At 41.6% G+C, this 19625-nt stretch overlaps 1 protein-coding gene across 4 annotated transcripts in view; it reads right to left on the bottom strand.

The window, feature by feature from the left end:
* Positions 1–19625, bottom strand: part of KCNQ3 (potassium voltage-gated channel subfamily Q member 3) — a 206390-nt gene that overhangs the window by 35421 nt on the left and 151344 nt on the right. For all 4 annotated transcript variants that reach the window (XM_030012412.2, XM_030012414.2, XM_030012413.2 and 1 more), the window contains exons 2-4: positions 4335–4425; positions 2427–2553; positions 490–662 (exon numbers count right to left, since the gene is read on the bottom strand). In XM_030012412.2, the coding sequence (XP_029868272.1) occupies positions 490–662; positions 2427–2553; positions 4335–4425 (391 nt within the window). The remainder of the gene's footprint in view (positions 1–489; positions 663–2426; positions 2554–4334; positions 4426–19625) is intronic.

Genomic DNA, 19625 nt, shown 5'->3' with positions numbered 1-19625 from the left:
CTTTGTATTGTCTGACCCATGCTTCCAAACAGAAATTATACCAGTAGCTTCCTCTGAAACCACATTTCTGCTAACCAGCCTCTTTCCATCCCTCCGGAGTCCTGCTCCATCTGTTGATCAGACAAGTCTGAGAAGCCACTACAAACATGTTGCAACTACAGAGGCGTTTCTGTCAAAGATTTCAACATAATTCACAGTTAAAGGGACGTCCCTGCTCTCATTCAGTGTAAAGGCAAAATTCCTATTGTAAAGAGTGTGGGAATGAACACTCTCTCTTGTCACTTCCCAGCACCACTATTGAGTAGAGAAGGGTAAAACAAAGGCAGAAATTGTTCAGAGAATGGAAGAGGGAACAAAGCTGAAAGGACAAAACTATTGCTTGAACTACTAGACATAATCCCAAGGCATTGCTGTACCTATGCATCCCCTCTCTTTCCCTTCAATGTCACTCCCCCAAACCCAGCTGAGCCCTGCAAGCTCCTCACTTACTTTGCTGTGTGCACAAATGGCTGATCCCAAAAGTTTCCACGTGCCGCCCCGCCTGTCCATTCGGAGCATCCGTAGGATCTGAAGGAAGCGGAGGCTTCTGAGAGATGTGGCCAGAACATTGCCTTGGTTCCCAACAGCAACCACTGGCACTGAAGCAATCAGCACAAAGATATCTGCAAGGCAAAAAGAACAAAGCCTGCCAACAAAAGTGGCCCCATCACCTGCTTCTTAATCCCATCTGGTTGTGCTGCAAATTTCCCTAGGAAAATTTTAAAGCTGCCTGAAAAAATGCCTTCTCTTGCCAATTAAACAGATATCTGCACCTGCCACACAGTCGGCATCGTGCACGGAACACACCAGAAAGCCTCGTAATCTATTTACAGATCAATGCACTGGACTTGAGACACTGTCTGAGCTAGCTTAGGGATGCACAGAAACAGTGTCCAAATGCTGACAGAAAAACAACCTTCAATTCATCTGTCCCACAGGAACACCATAGTGAACAGGTCAGCAAATAAGAAATACAGGTTTTGATAGTGCATCTAGTATTTTGTTCTTTTAGCTGAGTTTTCCCATTAAAATCTCAAAGCCAGTACTACAATTTTTTGTAAGTGCTCACAGGGCCAATTTGCTGATCAACTGAAGAGGTTTGAAATGCAAATCACATCACTTCTTCTTGTTTTATTTCTTTTTCTTTCTTTTCCTTGTTTCCCCCCTGCTTTTTGGTCCTATACATATACAAGAAAAAAGTGGTACCAAAAGGCTTCAAACATTCTCCGAGCACTCAGTCTTTAAATTGTCTTCGTACTGTATTTCCAGCCAAAAAGAATGGCACTGGATGGATTTCAGATTTCACTTTCAATCATTCTCAAAACAAACTTGTGCCAGTGACAACCAAAAGATGATATTAATAAATCCACTGGGAACTTTTCTGTTCTTTACCCAGATATCAGTGAAGATTCATTCTCAGAAGTGGGATGACACTTTTACCGAGAAGGCATGAGACAGTATCCCACTTGCTCACACCACGCTCTACTGCCTTCACAATGTTATTAAAAGTATAAGATGTATTTATACAACAGTAGCACCCAAAGGAGCACTACTAAATTGAAGGTAGCGCAGATGCACAAGGAAAATTTGTTCCAATTTTGCCTACCCTTTAGACCCACAAAATGAACAAAAGGAGGGAGAGGGAAGAGAGTGACATGTATTCATATAACTGCAACACCACAGCTCCCCAGAGTGCTATGTGCTGTACAAATAAGGAACAAAAAGCTAGCGCTTGGCCTGAAGAGCATTGAAACAAATGAGGGAGCCCTGAAAACAGTGAACGAATGTGGATGCGCATGACAGCTGCTTAGGGCAGAGTGAGCTCCTAAATATTGGCTGGTTGGTTTGTGGACATAATGGGGAGTTGTAGGAGGGGATTCAAACATAAATCACGAGTAGTTTTATGGAGAGTTATAGGCAGTGCCTTCCAAGCCTGAAAAATAACATGGATGAAATCACAAAGATACTTGTTTGCAAATGCAGACCAACATTACGAAGGTAAAACACAACATTTGAATATGAAAGAGGACTGGGGAAGATGGTAAAGGGTTGGGATATGAAGTGGTTTGAAACTGAAAGCAGACAAGGTATATTTGGGGATGAGCTTAAGAAAAATGCAGTGGACACAGGACAAGTAAAATGTGTTTGAATGGTAGAAGGATCCATTTTTTTTCTCACTGACCAGCTACCCAAATGTCTCTCAAATTAATTGTTATTGCTGGGTACTTCAAATAACTACTCCAAGCAGGACACAGCTCCTAGCCCAAAGGGCAGATCTAATTTCAGGGCTCTTTGCGCTGCCATTCACTGGTTCTTGGACATCCCCCCACACTGGCTCAGAAGGAAAAGGACATAACGGGGAACAGTAGTAGAGAGAATACGCCTACCCAGCATGCACAAAGGCTTCCTGGCAAATTTGAGTCTCCCTCTCCATCCTTTGTAGCGACAGCAACACCCAGCAGCCCAGATTCTTAAGGCAAACTCTGCTCCAAAGATGAAAATGGCAAAAGTTTCCTGTATCAAAGACATAAGCTACACTGTTAGACTCATAACAAGTTTTGCAGTAATTCTGGACACAAGGATATAGCTGAAGGAAACAGATGAGGTGCAAGTGTTGGGGTATGTGTGTGAGAGAGAGAGAAAAAAAAGTGGGGAGGAGAATATAGGTTTATGAAAGAGGCAAGGCAAAGTGGGACATAGCTTTACAGCCTGGTAAGTATTCTGCAGAAAGGATGTGCCCCTGCTGTTGGGTAAATGTGAAGTGCTTACCCTGCCTTAATGGAAGGGCAATTACTTCACAAAAAGACCTCCTGTTTCACACAAAATGAGAAGACATATATGAGTGCTGACTGCAAAGTCCCCAGTGCACTGTATACCCACACCCGGGGTTACCCACCAGCAGCTCGTTCATGCAGCCATATCTATAGAGACAGGGACAGGATACGGTATATTCATATGGTCATAAATTTAAGGCAATGACAAAGGCATATGTGAGACAAATTTAAGGCATATATTATTCCCTTAAATTTCTGGTGCATGGAAGAATGGGCTTTTCCACCTTGCTCAAGAACCCTTCTAAGCATGGGGAGGGAATGGGGAGGAGAGACCTTCTCTGAGGTGCTCAGCGGAGATGGGCCAAGGGCAGCATGGGGCACGCAGTTACTTTTCCTCTCTGTGAATAGCTGGCAAGGAGGAAAGGGGGATTTTTCCTGATGCTCATACCCACAGCTGCTAGGCACTTCTGAAAACCACCGAGCGCCACATAAAAGCAAGCACAGGAGAAGGAAAAATAACCTCAGGCTTTTTCAAATGTGAAAAGATGGGTCTAAGCAGGGTAACAGGGACCAAAAGCAAGTTTCACATTCCCTAGGGGATGAGGGTGTTTTCATACAGGCGTTTTTTGGGAAGGAACATGCAAGGGGAATTCACCTTTCATTCCTTTTGGCATTTAGTTCTTGCTCGGATCTACATGTCTCTGGGGGTACAAGGGGAAATGGAAATTGAGATCCTAGAACTACTTCTGCTGAGCAGTTTCCCTAGGGATGCTTTTCTACAAGGCCATGTTAAGTGAGAGGTTGTGTTCTCTATTTCATGACAGCTAGGGCAACAGAGGAAGTTCTCTGTTAGGGTCATTTGCATAAAATGATTAATACATCATGTTTATACTTAAGGAGGGTATTTTCCCTATTTTTTTCTTCTGCCAAATGGGAGGCCTACAGAAATACAGTCTTGAGCATGAACTCCAGCATTTATAAAACAAGCATGCTGGAAACACAGAGAAAGGAATATATTGGCTGCAAATACATTTTCTCTCATGGATAGTCATCAGAGGCACTGCCCACAACAATTTCAGTTATGCTGCTACTGGGCACAAGCATGAGTCCAATTCTGATGACCTCCCTTGAAAGAAATGCTGGGATTGGTAGAACACTATAGAATGAATCAAACTTGTTGAATGATCCCCAAAAAAGGAGTTTTCAAATGTGCTCAGGTCTGGCATGGTCATTAGGAAATTTATTGATACTTTGATGGTAGAACTGTTAGGCAAATGCTGAAAAGCCATTATTTAAAAGTCTCAGGCTAGAATTCCTCCTCTTTCCTTACTTCCCTTTTACTCCGTCGGTGTTGACAATGGACTGGGAACTTTCTAATGTGTAAGTGTACGGTCACTGCTCCAGGACCAACAGAAGAAATCCTATTGCATGTAGAGCTGGGAGTAAGTTTCCATCACTGCTGATGGGGCTGATTTCAATTCAAGGACATTACCAGGGTGATGCAGCAGCCAGTCCACTTACCAGCAAGAGGAGCCAGTCTCCTGAAACAGTTTCATACTCCTTGAAAGTTGTCAGGACAGCTAAGATCAAACAGCCCAAGACAATCAGAAACCTGGAATGAAATAAAAGGAAAAAACACAGCATTGTAACCCCTCTCTGTAATTTGCACTGGACATGTTGCCTTTAACAACCTGGGTGGAGACCTTCAGGCGATGGCTACTTCCCATCCGTGAGCAGTGAGGTGGGCTCTCATGAAGATCAAGGGTTCTCAACCTGGACAGGCTGGGACTGGCAATCAAGAAATCATGGCAAGATCCTAAATCAGAATGCTCCTGGGACAGACATGCATTAATTAACTTGTTTGCATTCTTCAGAAAGGAAATGGGTGATACTGAATTTTGGGAAGGGATTGTATGGTATGGCAGGGGACTGTAATGCTCAGGAGGTCTATTCCAAGCTGATATGCCGTGTGCTTCACAAAATGGCACTGCAGTTTCAGTGGAATGAATCTACTTGGCACACCCTGAGACCTGAGAAGCAGCAAATGCTTCACTACAATGCAGCACCAGGACAAACTCTCCCTTGAAAACTGCACTGCGTTTCACTTTCCTTTTCTTTTTGCACTTATTTCTATGCAGATGAAAAGATGAAAAGGTTTGAAAGAGAAACAATAGAGAGGGTAAATTTCTGCTCTCCAGTAAATGCAGTGCGTGATAAATCACTGCCCCTGTGCTATTATCTGTCTGGGAGGCTCCAGAAGACAGAGATTTGACTGAAAATTTAACTCCCACTGCTGGTAAATCCAATTCAGTCCAATCTAAAGTTACATTGATCTACTTTGTAAAACTATTCCCAGGATCAAGCTATTCAAAATCTTTTATACATAAAGAGGTAAGAAAAATCAAGGGAGTCTCACAAGTGATTACTGTGAAGCAGAGTGGCGGAAGCTCATATTCTGGTACTGCATGTACCCAGATCATGGGCATTTTAATGTGCTCCCAAAACCTTACCCACAGGAACAGAGGGGCAGGTGGCCATGGAAATATTTCAGAGCTTAGTGAATAAATTGGAAGGATGTCTCCATAAAAGCTCTGGATCCTTTGCTTTCATAGCTAGGGTACATCAAAGAAACGATAGGCTTTAGGTACTGAAATCATCCAGGGAAAAAAAGCTTGTTAAGAATCAAACTGTGTTTAGTGTGTACTACCTGTTTTGAATTTCAATCTGATACCTAAAGTGTGATTTCATTTCTTGCTGAATAAAACTTTACTTTGTTTCATTGGGTGAAATAAGCAGAGTCCACTGCCCGCAGTGTGGAGGCAGCGAGCAAGGACTCACCTCAGCTCAGAGACACGTGTCCTCTAACCTGTCTTGAGGTTTTGTTTCCTTTGTGTATGAGGAAACATAGGGCTAAGGGACCGTGTTCTGAGAATTTGCAGCACTTTTGCAGCTGGAGTAAAAGGAGAAAGGTGAGCTCCAGATAGCTCCTGCTGCCTTTTGGGCAGGGAATTTCCTCCAAACAGCATCAACTAGCACCCTCCAGGCAAGGAACAGGCAACAGTGAAACACTTCACAGCAAACCCTGAAGGACTACTTTGCTGTGGCTTTCCTAACATTAGCTGTTCAGACTGAAGTTGCTTATGCCAGGAAAAGTTCAGATCAGCCATTTCGAGCAAGGTTAGAACAGAAATAAATGTGTTTGCTCATGGTAAATAATTCTGGATTTCTTTGACAAGTTTCACCTTTTCCTGCTCACCAGCCATGCTCTAGAGCATGGGTTATGTGGTTGGTAGGAAACAGCCTTTGGGTCCAGAATGTGTCTTTTGCCGTCTACCTATAACCACACTCCCACTGCTCAAGACGTTTGGCAGTTAACTTAGCAATTCTGTGATGTTCCTGCTGTCCCCTCAAGCTTGCTTTGTCACGCCATACCTTGCTGTCCCCACCTTGCAATTATAAAGCCAGTGGCTCACTGGCTTCCCAAGACCCATGATCCAGCTGCCCTGCACCTCCATGAGCAAGCTGGTGAGAACTCAACAAGGACAACATGATTCCTTTGATTAGCTATAAACCACCTATGATCTGCCACATTACAGCAGTACCATCACTAATTCTCCACTTAAAGCCTTCAGCTGCTGCTATTTGATGCTTTCCATTACAGACATTTCTTTATACTATGTGAAAATTCAGTCACCCATCAGCTCACAGGTATCATTTAAATGATTTAATGAAAGGTGAAACACACTGAAAACACTCCAAGGAAATTACATCATCAGCTACTTAAACTAAAGGCGTGACTTTACGATATCATTTAATAGAACAGTACTGTCAATTAAAGATGATGTGCAGATTTTTGTCGAAGAGGAAGACAGAAGATAAGTTAGTAGCGAAATCGTCATCTTTTGCCTAAAAATGCCTGCGGCTTTACCACTAGAGGGTATCGGTGCTCCATAGAGCAGGGGATACGGCTTTCGCTCCTGTTCTCCTTCCCCATGAAACAAACTCAATGCAGGTGATGTTCAGGTGATCGCACCCATGTATTTGATAAGCAAGAAAAGGAGTCTCACAGGAGTGAAAAGGTTTTTCCTTGGTCACTGAAAAACCCAAATGTTGGCATTAACGGGCAAGTGGTGCTGCGTGCTCGATCGCTCTGTGCGGCACAGCCCATGCTGCAAGCCCCACTGCTCCAAGTGAAAGCCCACCCATAAAAGCAACAGATCATGCAGGACAAAAAAAAGTAAAAATAGAGTGAGAAGGTGAGACTGGAGATCACAAGTTACCGTGAATAATTTTGAGAGCAAATCTGAGCAGGGAATGTGTTCTGAACCCCCTGTTGCAGGAATTGCATGAATGCAGCCCAGAAGAGTGCCTTGGAGGTGCAATGCTGAGGAGGAATTGCAGTCCCCCAAAAACCACAGCCCACAGAGCCAGGCTCCTGCTCCTTCCTGCAGTACTCTGGTGTGTGCAGGGATGTGTTGGGACACATAAATGCAATCCATCTCGGAAGGGTCAGCTATCCTCCTACCGCACCATTTCTGAAGGATAAATACCCACTGCAAGTGAATCAAATCAAATCTCAGCAATCCTCCCTTTGAATCTGAAATGACAACCGCGGTTCAGAGCACTTCATGAATTTCAATCTCCACTGATGCTATGCAACCCACCAATTTCCCGTCAGCCTCTTCTGTTTTGGATCTTGGTGTTTACAAAGCCTGCAAGTCTTCTTGTGTCCTCTTTCTATGGAAGATGCTACATAGGTGACATGTTTTTTTCATCAATCCCGCTTGCTCAGCAAAGATGATAACAATGTACATCTTCACCTTGCTGATTATGCCTATATTGTGGGCATATGTACCACCTACGCCCATATTGTGGTCTTGCAAACATAAGGACTCTAACTTGCTTGACAGTTGCTGAGTGTATATTGTCCTATGGCAATAGGACAATAGCAGACTCTATATTGCCTAATTTTAGAGGCAGCAATGTGGTCTAGTGGTTGAGCCTGGCTGTAAAATTATAACAGGTAAATCACAGGGAAAGAAACTGCTGAAATCACAGAGACTAACACTGACCTGGGGAATCAAGGGACAGAAAGGGAGAAAGTCTGAAATTTACTCACAGTTGTAATGATACTATCAATGGGACACAAGGCACCAAGGGTTAGAAGAAAGAAATAGGGTAAAAGTCAAGGTTTAGTAATGAAAATTGAGTCCTATTAAGCCTAAGCTTCCTATTGAACAGTGTTTCAGCAGATGGCAGTCCAGACTTCAAGACTGTAAATCACATATGCCAAATGAGGATCTGAATTTGGTTCTTCAGTTTTTAGACTCATCTTTGCTATCAGTTTACATAATTTTTCACAGCCCATTACATTGTACCTATTTGCAGTATTGTGCCTGAAATCCTGATTAACTTGTTATATGTATAAGTTCCAGACCACCAAATGGCAGTGGTCTTTTGTCATTGTCACAACTGATATGCTATTCTGGTAAATATATGTTCTTGTTATTGGAAATCACATGTTCAACACTCATATTTTCTAATCGTACTATTTTGGTGTATTAAAGACAGTATTCCAAAAACAATACATATTTTTTCCAGGAAAGAAGTAATTTATGACTATGCTAGACCATGAATCTAATGTTTCTTGGATGAACATCTCAGACTGTTTTGTTTGATAAATTTTTATTTCCTTTAATATTTCACATTCTTTGAGTTTTTCTTCTATATCTGCTTTCATTTGAAGGCAATATAATGCAGATCTAGCTGAGAACTTTGATATTTTTTCCATATATAGGTCCTCATCATGTGTCCCATTCACCATCTCTTTCTTCAAAACTTTAGGTGTAGATCACATAGTAATTTGCCTATAATCTATTCTAAAACATAGCAGTCCTTTAGAAGCTGCTATGAGGACTAGATATATCATAGGCAGGCCAAACAATATTTGCAACTGGCATAATTTTGGCAATTTTTTGCGCTGTGTGACAAAATGTTAAGTCTCAGTTAGGCTTACAGTTAATACAGAGGAACATGTGTTACTAGTGTACAACTCATTTTAAAGTAGACAGTTCAAGCAGGTCAGACGCACCTACAGAGACACTTTCTTCTCTATAACTGTAAGGAAAGACTCTAGTGACTAGCTCCTATGGAGATGTTTACTGTGTAAATTAGCTGAACGCCACCCATTATGTTCAGCCCTGTTTTGGACATAATTATAAACACCTCCTTTCAATGATATTTATATATTTTTACTACTGCAAGAATTAGCCTACTAGCCATACCAGCCCAATTCTTACGTGACCGTGTTTCTCTGAAATCCCTCGCTGTAAATTTAGGTATCACATCTACATGTGTTCGAGGATCCTGCTTACAAAACAATATTCCAGGCTCTGGGCAGGGAAGCTTTTTGAACAGTTACTAGCAACAGTGCACAGACTTCTGTTTGCTCTCACATCTTCAATACCATTTCTTGCAAGCCATTGGAGTTTCCTCTGCCTCCAAATGTTCTTATGAATCTTAGATATTTCTGCTCTGCTGCATTTGGTCCTTTCTTGTTTTCCCTTAAAACTTGTGCTCTAGTTTCATTATGTTCTGCCACCTTGTAAATGCTAATGGAATTCTCTAAGATTATATTAGGAAAATCTGGCAGTGTTTTGCTAAATTTTTGGTTGAGGGTTCCCAGTGCCATATGGTTCTAAAACCATGATTCCCACACACTTTCCCAGATTTCATATTGGAACAACCTTTCTTTCTTCAACTACTGGCTTTTACTCATTAGGATTAAAAATGCATCTTTTCTCGCAGTTCTTTCAGTTGCTCTATATTCCTACCCACCATGTTTTTCTCTGCATCCAAACTTCAGTTTTCACAGAACATCTGCAGTATCTTGCACTGATCGTTTTATGGTTGCTAATGAGAGGCTTGAGTTGGGATTTTTAACACTAAAAAAAAAGACGTTACCAAATATTTGAGAACAGCTCTTCGGAGAGAAGGGAATGTATGCCTGATTTTCACAGACTTGGGAATAGTCACTGTTTAATATTTAGATTCTTACATCCCCGCTCTTCCAAGCAATAGGCCAGCTACTCTTACAGAGATCAATACAGAGATAATGATGACAGGAAAAATCCAAAAACTTTGAGAGGCTACAAATGTGCATTGTGCAGAGGAGTGTGGGAAAGGGCATTGAGAAACTCGGTGGAGGTCCTGAAGGAGAAGGGAAAAAACAGCAAGTGCTGCAGGTAGGGCCGTTCAAAAGGTTCCTCTTTCTCTGCATCCACAGATTCCACCGAGTACACACACAGAGCTCCATGCAGGAGCCCCTGGCCCAATGCCATCATACAGCAAGCACAGGGTAGAAATGCCATGCTCGGTAAGGTGAATTGCACTCTTGTTCTGCTGCAATGGCAGAGACAGAGCAAGATCCTCCGCAAGATGCTGGAGGAATCCCTAGGAAGTAAGGAAAGATCCCCAAGAGATCCCTAGTCTCACTGGCACACCAGCTGATCTGGCAGGTGATGAAGTGGTAGCCCTGAATGACACTAGTCCTTTGGTGACAGAAGTGAGAGACATTGCCCCTCTCACAGTAGGAAGCAGAGCCAGAAAGCCTAAATGTTTACTCATGCCACATTTTTGACGACCTTGGGTTCTCATTGGCAGGAGTGCTTCTGAATGGGCTTCACTGCTGTTTTCCTAAGTTTGGAAAGCTTTTAAAAAGCAAGATCTGGGAGAGGAAAGCTGTGCTTCACAGCAGGGCATTTCAGGCACAAAAGAACAGCTTCTAAATCAGACGGTTCCTCTCTCCTGTCCTCCATGTACAAGCCAAGAGCCTGATTAAGGCCTCCTTCTCTTGTTGCTTTTTCTTCAGGTCCACTCCTAAAAACTTTTTGTTTCAGTGTCCCGTGTACCTCCATTGCTAGCTTCCTTAGCGAGTCTGGCATGCTGGTACAAAATATTTTGGGCCAGCCATGTCAGACAGCATGAACACCATCAACCTGGATTTTCTGCTCTAGGGGACATTTCAGAAGAATGGCCTGACGCTTTTCCCAGGTTTGCTAGCATGAGAGTGCAAAATAGCCCAGAGCACTACATTACCCTGCCTGATTTTTCTCAGCTTGGAAGACAAGACTCATCCACCAAGATCCCATTTCCATCTTGGCTCTGAGACAAGTTTTAAAAATGCTCTGAAAGGCCTAGCATAGATAGATTACAAGAAGAGGCCTAGACATCTTATAACATGGGCGACTGGAGGACAGATTGCAGAAGCGAAGGAGAAACAATGACAGCATTAGCTACCAAGGAGTTCGATGTCTCCTATCCTCCTGTGGCTTGAATAAGGATGGAACAGCTTCTGACTGTTGCAACTAAATATTCTGAGTTGCTCTGTTACTGGCTTTAAATTCTATTTTTATATTGAGTGAATGACATTGGACTGAACTATTGTTTGGGGCTTTTATCTGCCATGACTAGTGTGCCTGTCCATGGGCTTATCTCTGGCTGGCAGCACACTGCTAATTGAGTTGAGACACATAAACTATGAAACACGGTGGGCCATGCAGCACAGCAAAGCAGGAACAGCACAGAGCAAAACCGCATTACCCAGCAGCCCCAGCTGCAATAACCGCAAATCAAATGACTTTCAGAAATGGCTCTAACAGGACATTCTCCAAAGGACATTAACAAATTTGTGTAAAGCTATTTGAAGGTAAACTTTAATATTCATACATTGGTTTCTGCTAAATTTTTGAAATAAAAGTGTAGGACATTTGAAAGTCAGCCTGTAATTCAGCAGTCAAGTGCCAGGCCTTCAGCAAACCCTGTAAAGAAGTGAATTTAGAGTATATAAAGAGCCTAAGGTAAGAGTATTAATCATCCATGTCAATGCTTAAATATTCTGAGTAGGAATTTCCAGGAAGGTACCTTTCTGAACGTCACCAACACTCTTGTGCCAGAGAGATGAAAGATCAAGGAGACCATTTCCAAACATGACAAAATCTCAGGGATACCCAGGAATTAGGACATGTCTCACACAGACATGCACTGATCTCCCCACAAATCCTTCTCATTTCTTTAGAAAGGTGGAGAGGAATGAGTTATGTCCTCTGAGTGAATTTTTAGGGAGCTCCAAAGAATACAAATGGAAGAAACTTCTGAACCCACTGTTATGCCTTTTGCCTTGACTGAACATGCTGTTGTGATATTTTCTACCTTCCCATTTGAAATCAGTGAAGATCAAAACACTGTAGGGGAGAGAAACAAACAAACAAGCAAGCAAAAAAACCCAAACAGCCTGCCCCCCCTTTCTTCCACCTGACCAAATTCCCTTTTTTCACAAGCGCTCACATCAAATATATTACATCCTCCAAAGGTGATAGAGCTGAAAGTGAATTTCTAATACCAGGAAGACAGCACTGTCCAGAAATAGCCTCTGTAGTCTCTAATACAGGGTTTCTAGGTAGGGAAGTGATAACATTAATTCGGTGGTTGGCCAGATTCTTAGAGTGAACTGAAAAAAGAATCTTTATTCTTTACCCAAGACTTCGACCCATTTGGGAGTTTTGATAGATTTTGGGTTTTTTCTATTTTTGTCCCTACATTGCACAAGAACATACTTTTTTTAAACAATGCCAATACTTCCAACATAATCTAGCACTTTCAGACAGGTGGGATTGCCAAGGAAAAAAACAATTTCCAATTTGGACTGTATCTTCTTTGCCTATGCCATCTCAAAGTCCATCACACATTCACCTTTATGGGTGAACATAAACACTTTATGCGATGATCTCAGTTTTCACATGGAGTGGGACATTCAGAAGAAAAGTTGCATGGTGCCATTCCCAATGGACTTTTTTGCATGGTCAAAGATCTGCAACTGTGTACAGAAGAGGTGCATGGCTGCACATGACCTGCACCCTGCAACAACACTGCCAGTACACTCCAGGTCCAGGTAACAGTTTAGTGGGTTTTCCATTATGTCCTGATAATGCAGCTCCTGTGGAGCCAGATATATGGCTCAGTTCTGTCAGACTGAGTGGGATCTCTGGATTACAGGAGATAAATGTTATCACTTTAAGAGCCCCTTGCTGAATTTTCTGGCATTAACTCCAGAGAGCTCTATCATTTTGCACCTGAGGTGGTCAGAGTTTTGGCTGTGACACAGGGCACTTGACTCAGGACTTTTCCAGCTAAAAGCATGAAGTATTACAGCTAGAATGTAAGAGAGATCTTTTCCACATAGTGTTTAATCACTGCCTGCACAGGAGAAAATCAGACAAAGGTCTCAGATCCTTGCTTTGAACTATCTAGTTGTTGGGTTTTTTTTAATCCAGGAGGGTTTTTTTAACTTTTTTCTAATTTTTGTATAAGTGAAGAGTGCAGAGTCATGACTGCATCTTAGTCTATGTGACAACACTGCACATCAGTTTTCCTTAACAAACTGGTCTGTAGCCTATGACCCATTCACAAATCCAGTGGTGCTGCAAAACAAGCTCACATCAATCAGTCAGGAAAGGATTTCTTACTGGGCAGAATGCAAAGCAGATGACCTGCTCTCACTTTATTCACAGGGAGAGAAGAGGAGGAGAAAGGATCTGTGCTAAAAGATCCAAGGGCTAAATTCACATTACAGAAGCTGTGGTTCAAATGAACAGTGGTGGTGTGGAGGAATCCTTTTTCTTGGGATACACAAATTAACACAGATGAAATACTATGTTAATAGAAAGAACAAACTTTCCTGCCAATTAAACCAGATTCTTAGTCCAGTTTGACTTGATGCTGTTCCTATAAACCTTCTCTTACATCAGACTCTTAATTTTTCCTTTGCGCTCCATACATAAGCAGGCTGTAGTTTGGCATTGATGATCAGTCAGGCAGCAAGGATTCACAGCTTTGGCCCATGTCCTGTACCCCATAAAATGGCATTAGCTGGAGGCCAGGGGAAGGCCGCTGAGTGCTGAGTGCAGAATTTTCTTGAATATCTCTTTCTACAGAAAAACTGGGGATGTCTCAGAGGCTTTAGATTATCTCAGATGTCACACAAAAATAGCCATTTTTAAACATATCAATGTAGGTGTCTTAGTCACAATCCCATCCAAGGGATGGGCTTTTATCAGATAATGATGGACATCCTGGTGCAACTTCACTCTCAGGCTGCTTCTCCACAGGGGTGTAGATGTCCCATAGGTTCTGTTACATATTTGCCAGCCCTGTATGGATACTTAAGATCCCCCGTGGTGTCTCATAGTGCACTAGGTGCGTGTGATTCAAGCCCCAGTTCTTTGTCTCTTTGGAGGAGATGGCTCCATTATACCAACTGAAAGTATTACCAGAGTCCTGGTGCTGAACACAGTGTCACATGGATGAAAATGCCTTTTGGACATCAACCGGAGCAGCATGGTCTCCTAATCACACCTTCCCCAGCTGGCCAAATGCTGACTGCCATGCCCTTTCTCGCAGTATGGAAAAGAAACCACTCCCTGTAACAAAACTGCACGCCAATCAAACTGCTGCCACAGGTCTTATGCCTTTTAACACCTGCCTTTCAAAATATATTTGAAGGCTTCTCTTCTCTCATAGTTGTATATGAACATTGGGAAGATTTTTTTTAACCATTTATTGGAAAGAGAGAAGAGAGACAGCAAGTGGATATCCACCCTAAAATGTCAGCTGCTACCTTGATGGTTTAACACATGACAAGATACATGGTCTGGATAGAAATGTGAGGGGGATGATCAACTGCTTAGAGGCAAATCCCTTTATAATAGTGGTTTTTCAACATCTTGCCTTTAGACTAATGAGAGTATGTCAATAACTTTAAAGACATTCAGCAAAGCTGCTTACAGAGGCGGTGTCATGTGGAATTTCTATAGGATCTGCACCTCCACAGGAAAGAGCATTGAAGGGTCTGCAACTCTCAGTGGGCTGCAGACCTACAGTGCTAATGCAGATGCTAAGGCCAACACAAGAACAGTTGAAGGATATACTACAGATAAGTTGAATGTGCTCCTTTTTCACCTGCAGCTCACATTCATTAGTAAATTATGAGTTGTGTTAGCATGTCAAATGAATCACGTCATCCTTGAAGGTGAACTTTGGATAAGCTTTTTAGAGGTCACTGTACCCTCAGAACCCTGATTTACACAACTAAACAATAACAATAGCACATGGTATTTGTACCTATGTAAATTTAATGCTGTTTTAAAGTATTTCTGCTGCTTTGCATTAACATAAGCAATTAATCAGCATTCAAAATTCAGAATTATCATCTGTAAGCATGTGATATTTCATTTGAAGTCTGAAGTTGAAGTCTTTGGAGGAGGTTATCAGTCTTTTCCAGACCTGCCCAATCTTATTCCTGAAGTGTTTCACCAGCATCTGCAACAATGCTTCTCAACACAATGTATGATGGCCCTTTTGCTCAAGTGACTCGTTAATATCTCAGATTACATTATCCCTGTTTAACCTGACAGTTTCAAACAAAGACAATTCTATCAAACCTGCAGGAAAAAATGGCAATATGGAAAGGAATATTCTTATTTGTTTTTCTTTGAAGAAAGAGCTCTATTTAGTTGAGTAAGTAATTTGAAATGGTACAGAATTCAGCATACGTTAGTACATTTAGAAAAATAAAACCCAATTTGCAATAATGAGAAGTTCTGCATGCAGAATACAATCTAGCAAAGCAGTTAAATCTGTGCTAAGCAGTTCTGTTGGGATTCACGTTTGTATCCTCAAAGAACATGAATCTTTGGTTCTCTCCTAAATGGCACAGCTGATTTTACTGAAGGAAGATCCTCTGTAACAGAGGAATGTTGGGCACAGTGGGACACAGCCTTGACATAACTTTCCTATTCTTATTCGACATCCATGAGAACAGGGATTCCGATTCCTAATTCAAGTTTTGCCACCTTCTGTTGTGTCATCAATGCAGAGAGTGGCTGGAATCTCAATGTAATAATGAAACTGTAAGAGTGCAGAGTTAAATCCATTTTCAGGTATAGCATGGCAGATCTGATTAGCCAGCCAGCCAATAAAGCTCATTCAGTGAGCTGAACTGCCCTATAAGCTCCACGGACTGTACTGACTAGATTAGTGGTATAGTAGATACTTAACTCATACATATGCACACAGATATTTGGATGCCTGAGTTGAATTTCTTAATCATGAGTCAAGTCTCATCTCATGTACATGAACAAAAACAGAAAACCCAGAGCAGAAAGCAACATCACTGATGCTGTGCTCACAGCTCGCAGTGCCTCTGCCAGTCCCAAATGCTGGGATGATAGGGAATGTTTGCATCAGACATGCAGAGCTTTTCCCTTTTACTGTAAAATTAAGACTGCTGCAGAGGTCTGGGCTTTTTTCATCAACCTCCCAAACAACTGTGATGGTTGACACAGGCATCTAATGTGCGTGGGAAGTCAAATTTTTCTCCCTCCACATCCCACCAGGACATCTCCAGGGTTGGGGTGGCACACATGCCACGTGAATACAAAAAACATTAGTAAGTGAGCACTAGGTAGTAACTCTTTCCTGGGTGAAAGACATACTGAATGAATCAGATGATCTCTCCAGTATCTCAATGCTCGGATTATATATGGACATTAGCCTTCGCTATCTACCACATTGCCTGTATATTTGTATTTGGTATAGCATGGCTTGAAGTTGTTCTCAACATTGATTAATTATTTAGGTCATAGGCTCTAACTGTTCCAGTGATGTTACAATGACTTCTGAGTAGTCTTGGTCAAGGTGCTCACAACCAATTGTACATTGATTTTTCCATTGCTTACCAGCAGCAGTAGTCCTACAAAGGTTCAGAAGTCTGTTCTATACTTAAAGCAGTCCATATTTTTTTTTTAAACAGGAAATTAAAGAGCAAGACAAGATTGCTTCTCCAACATCCCTCTCAATTTTTTCTGAGGGACTAATTCAAAGTGCCTTTAAATCAGTAAGAACATTTTTGTTGGCTTCAATGAGCGCTGGAGCTCATCCTTACCCTTTTGCCAATTAAGATTTCTGCCTGCATTTTGATTCAATAAAAATTAGGCCAGAGACATGTGAAATACAAGCTGGGATTCACCTCAACTTATTGCAGACATTGACAGTGCAAGTGTCTGCATCTCAGTGTGCCTGGCTCGCTTTAAATCAGTGAGGAAAACTGAGGACCTTAAAATCATGATTCATCTGCTCTATTTTAGGCACTTACTTTAGCAGGAGATGAACTATGTATTAGAATTGCCTACTTCTCAACTGGAAAAAGAGCCCCAAGTGACTAGGTCAGATGAATATCACTCACAATGTCAGATAACAAGCAATGAATCAAACCTAAGATACTCTTGCAATGCTGGAAATGATAAAAAAGAAGTAAGAGGGAAGAAAGCTTTCCATTGGGCCCTGGGGCACAAATGTCTAAATGCAACCTTTAACAATAGGGAAAAAAAGACTTGTATTTTCTTACTCAGTCTTACCATCATAACCACACATAACGTATTTGACACTCAAATATTTGCCAAACTGAATATTGAAAAAACATGAGATGAAGCCAAAATTAATGAGGTGTTCTTACAAATACCTCCCCACCACCATTTTTACCCTTGAGGGTACATCCGTCCTAATGTTTTTCCACAGACAAGACAATTATTAAAGTGAGTTTCTAAAGAACAAAAGCTTAGTTTCTCCTATAAAGGTAATGTTATAGTTAGAGAAATGTTGAAGAAGCCAAGTATTGCAATCCCACCTCACCCAGTAAAATTATCAGACCTGGTAACTATTAGTTTTCAAGTTATTTGAATTCTGAGGGTGCTGTAGTAAGTCTGTTGATAAAGTTAATTACTCACAGGAACAAAATTTGAAAGGGTGTCATGATGAATACTTCACATTAAATTACTAGCACTATTTCAGTCATTGTGACATTTTAAAAATAAGCACATGTTTACACTCAGCTTGCTTGTAAGGTTATTAGATGTATCTCAAGGTGCCCACTTTAAGTGTACGTTAAACAGCTGTAATGCAGCTATAGATGTTGTTTATCTAACACAAATAATTCAACATGCCTGTAATAGAAAGCATGTAATTAAGTTCTGCACACACTGTTGTTGGAGTTATGGGGCAGGCTAAGAACTATGTCGTGCTTTAGACTCTTGAGGGAACTTGTGCTCCTTCCTCGAGCATGGATCACTCTGTTCTTTCCTTCACAGGACAGAAGGATACAAAAGGATGTGAAATCTTTCAAACCTAAATATTTTTTGCCAGGAATTTTGAATCATTCTCCTTATACAAGACATGCCACACCATGCACAAAGCAGGAGCAGCTTTTCCCTTGGACCTGGACAACAGAAGTTAATAATGCAGCGGTCACCTTGTACATTCAGTTGCATCTTTCTACCTTGCTCCAGTGCTTAAACCCACGTCAGCTTTATTTTTCTGTCACTTTTAATATGTGGAAATTCTTTATGCTGGAGGATACTGTCATACATAAATTTTTTCTCAGTTTCTGAAAGCTGGGTGGGGTTTTTTGTTCTTTTTTTTTTTTTTTTTTTCCTGGTTGTTATTTCTAGCACAGCTTTTATTAGTTCCCTAGTTTACAGAGCAGGGAGTAAATTGCCCATGTCTGTCTATTCATCCTTTATTATAGCATTAACCTTTCCATTATCAGCTCAAAACCAGGTTTTATATTGCAGGCATCAGATCCAGCAATGACTTCATAGGCTGATTTAGTAGCAACCCCTATCAGTTAGTTGATGTGTCACAGACCCAAACTTCATGAGATAGATGATAAAAGAAGATACAAGAAGCAACAGCTAAAACCAGATTGAATTCAGGGGTTATTGGTTCCTCTCCACTTGCTTTTACGGTACAGCAAGCTAGATAGATTGGGCTCACACTAACAATTGCTTCAGCTAATGTTCTTAATTGATAAGATATCAGTGCATCAGGTCAGACATTTTTTGCATGCATGAGTTTCCTTTATTCCCCACTTACAGCTAGGAACAAATTAAATATAGATATATTTTCTAAGATTTGCACACATAAAATCCAGACCACATTTATTTCACAAGTATATAACTTAAAACCTTTTGGGAGTTACCAGTTCTTATATCTTAATGACTTTTTAGAGTCAAAATGCATCAGTAGTTTTGTACGCTTCTGCCTGCCCTCTCAGGTCCTCCTCTCCCATTAGTCTACTCCACCTATAAGCTGGCACTCAGCCTCCTCCATGCCATGCACCAGCTTGCTTGCTTGGGGAGGAAACTCCAAAATGGAGGAGGAGCAGGTACTCTCTCAATTCCTACATGCTATTTGGTGGACTTCAGTGCCTCATGGCCTCTGCAGTGAGGGTAAAACCTACAGATTGATGCAGAAGTTTCTTGGCTAAGAAAGTTGAATGACCATTTGAGCACCATTGCATAAGACAGGATAGATAGCACCTCAGTGATCAGGAAAGATGGCAAGACTCAAGCTTGTGGCACTCCAGCTACCATCATTCAGGAGAACCAGCATCAAATGAAAGGGTATGACAAAGTCATCCTGGGCTGACTGTTTGTCTACTGTTGCTCCAGGTTACCGCTGCTGCTCTCAGGGATATTTCAACTAGAGAACAGACACTAAAGCCTTTAGGAGAGTTGCTCATTCCCTGGTGCCCAGTGGCAACTGAGAAAACTTGAAATATGAACCTGGACAGATTCAGATAACCTTAATTCTACCCTGCCCTCAGCCCCATAGGCTGCATCTTGGCACCTTAGCAACAGAAAATACTGTGTTTAGGGTGTGTTGAGGCCATGTGAATCTGTTTCCCAGTCTCCACTAAGC

This window comes from Aquila chrysaetos, chromosome 4, assembly GCF_900496995.4.
Source record: "Aquila chrysaetos chrysaetos chromosome 4, bAquChr1.4, whole genome shotgun sequence".
Lineage (NCBI taxonomy): Eukaryota > Metazoa > Chordata > Aves > Accipitriformes > Accipitridae > Aquila > Aquila chrysaetos.
The sequence above is the reverse complement of the archived record's forward strand: the minus strand, read 5'-3'. Positions and strand labels throughout refer to the sequence as shown.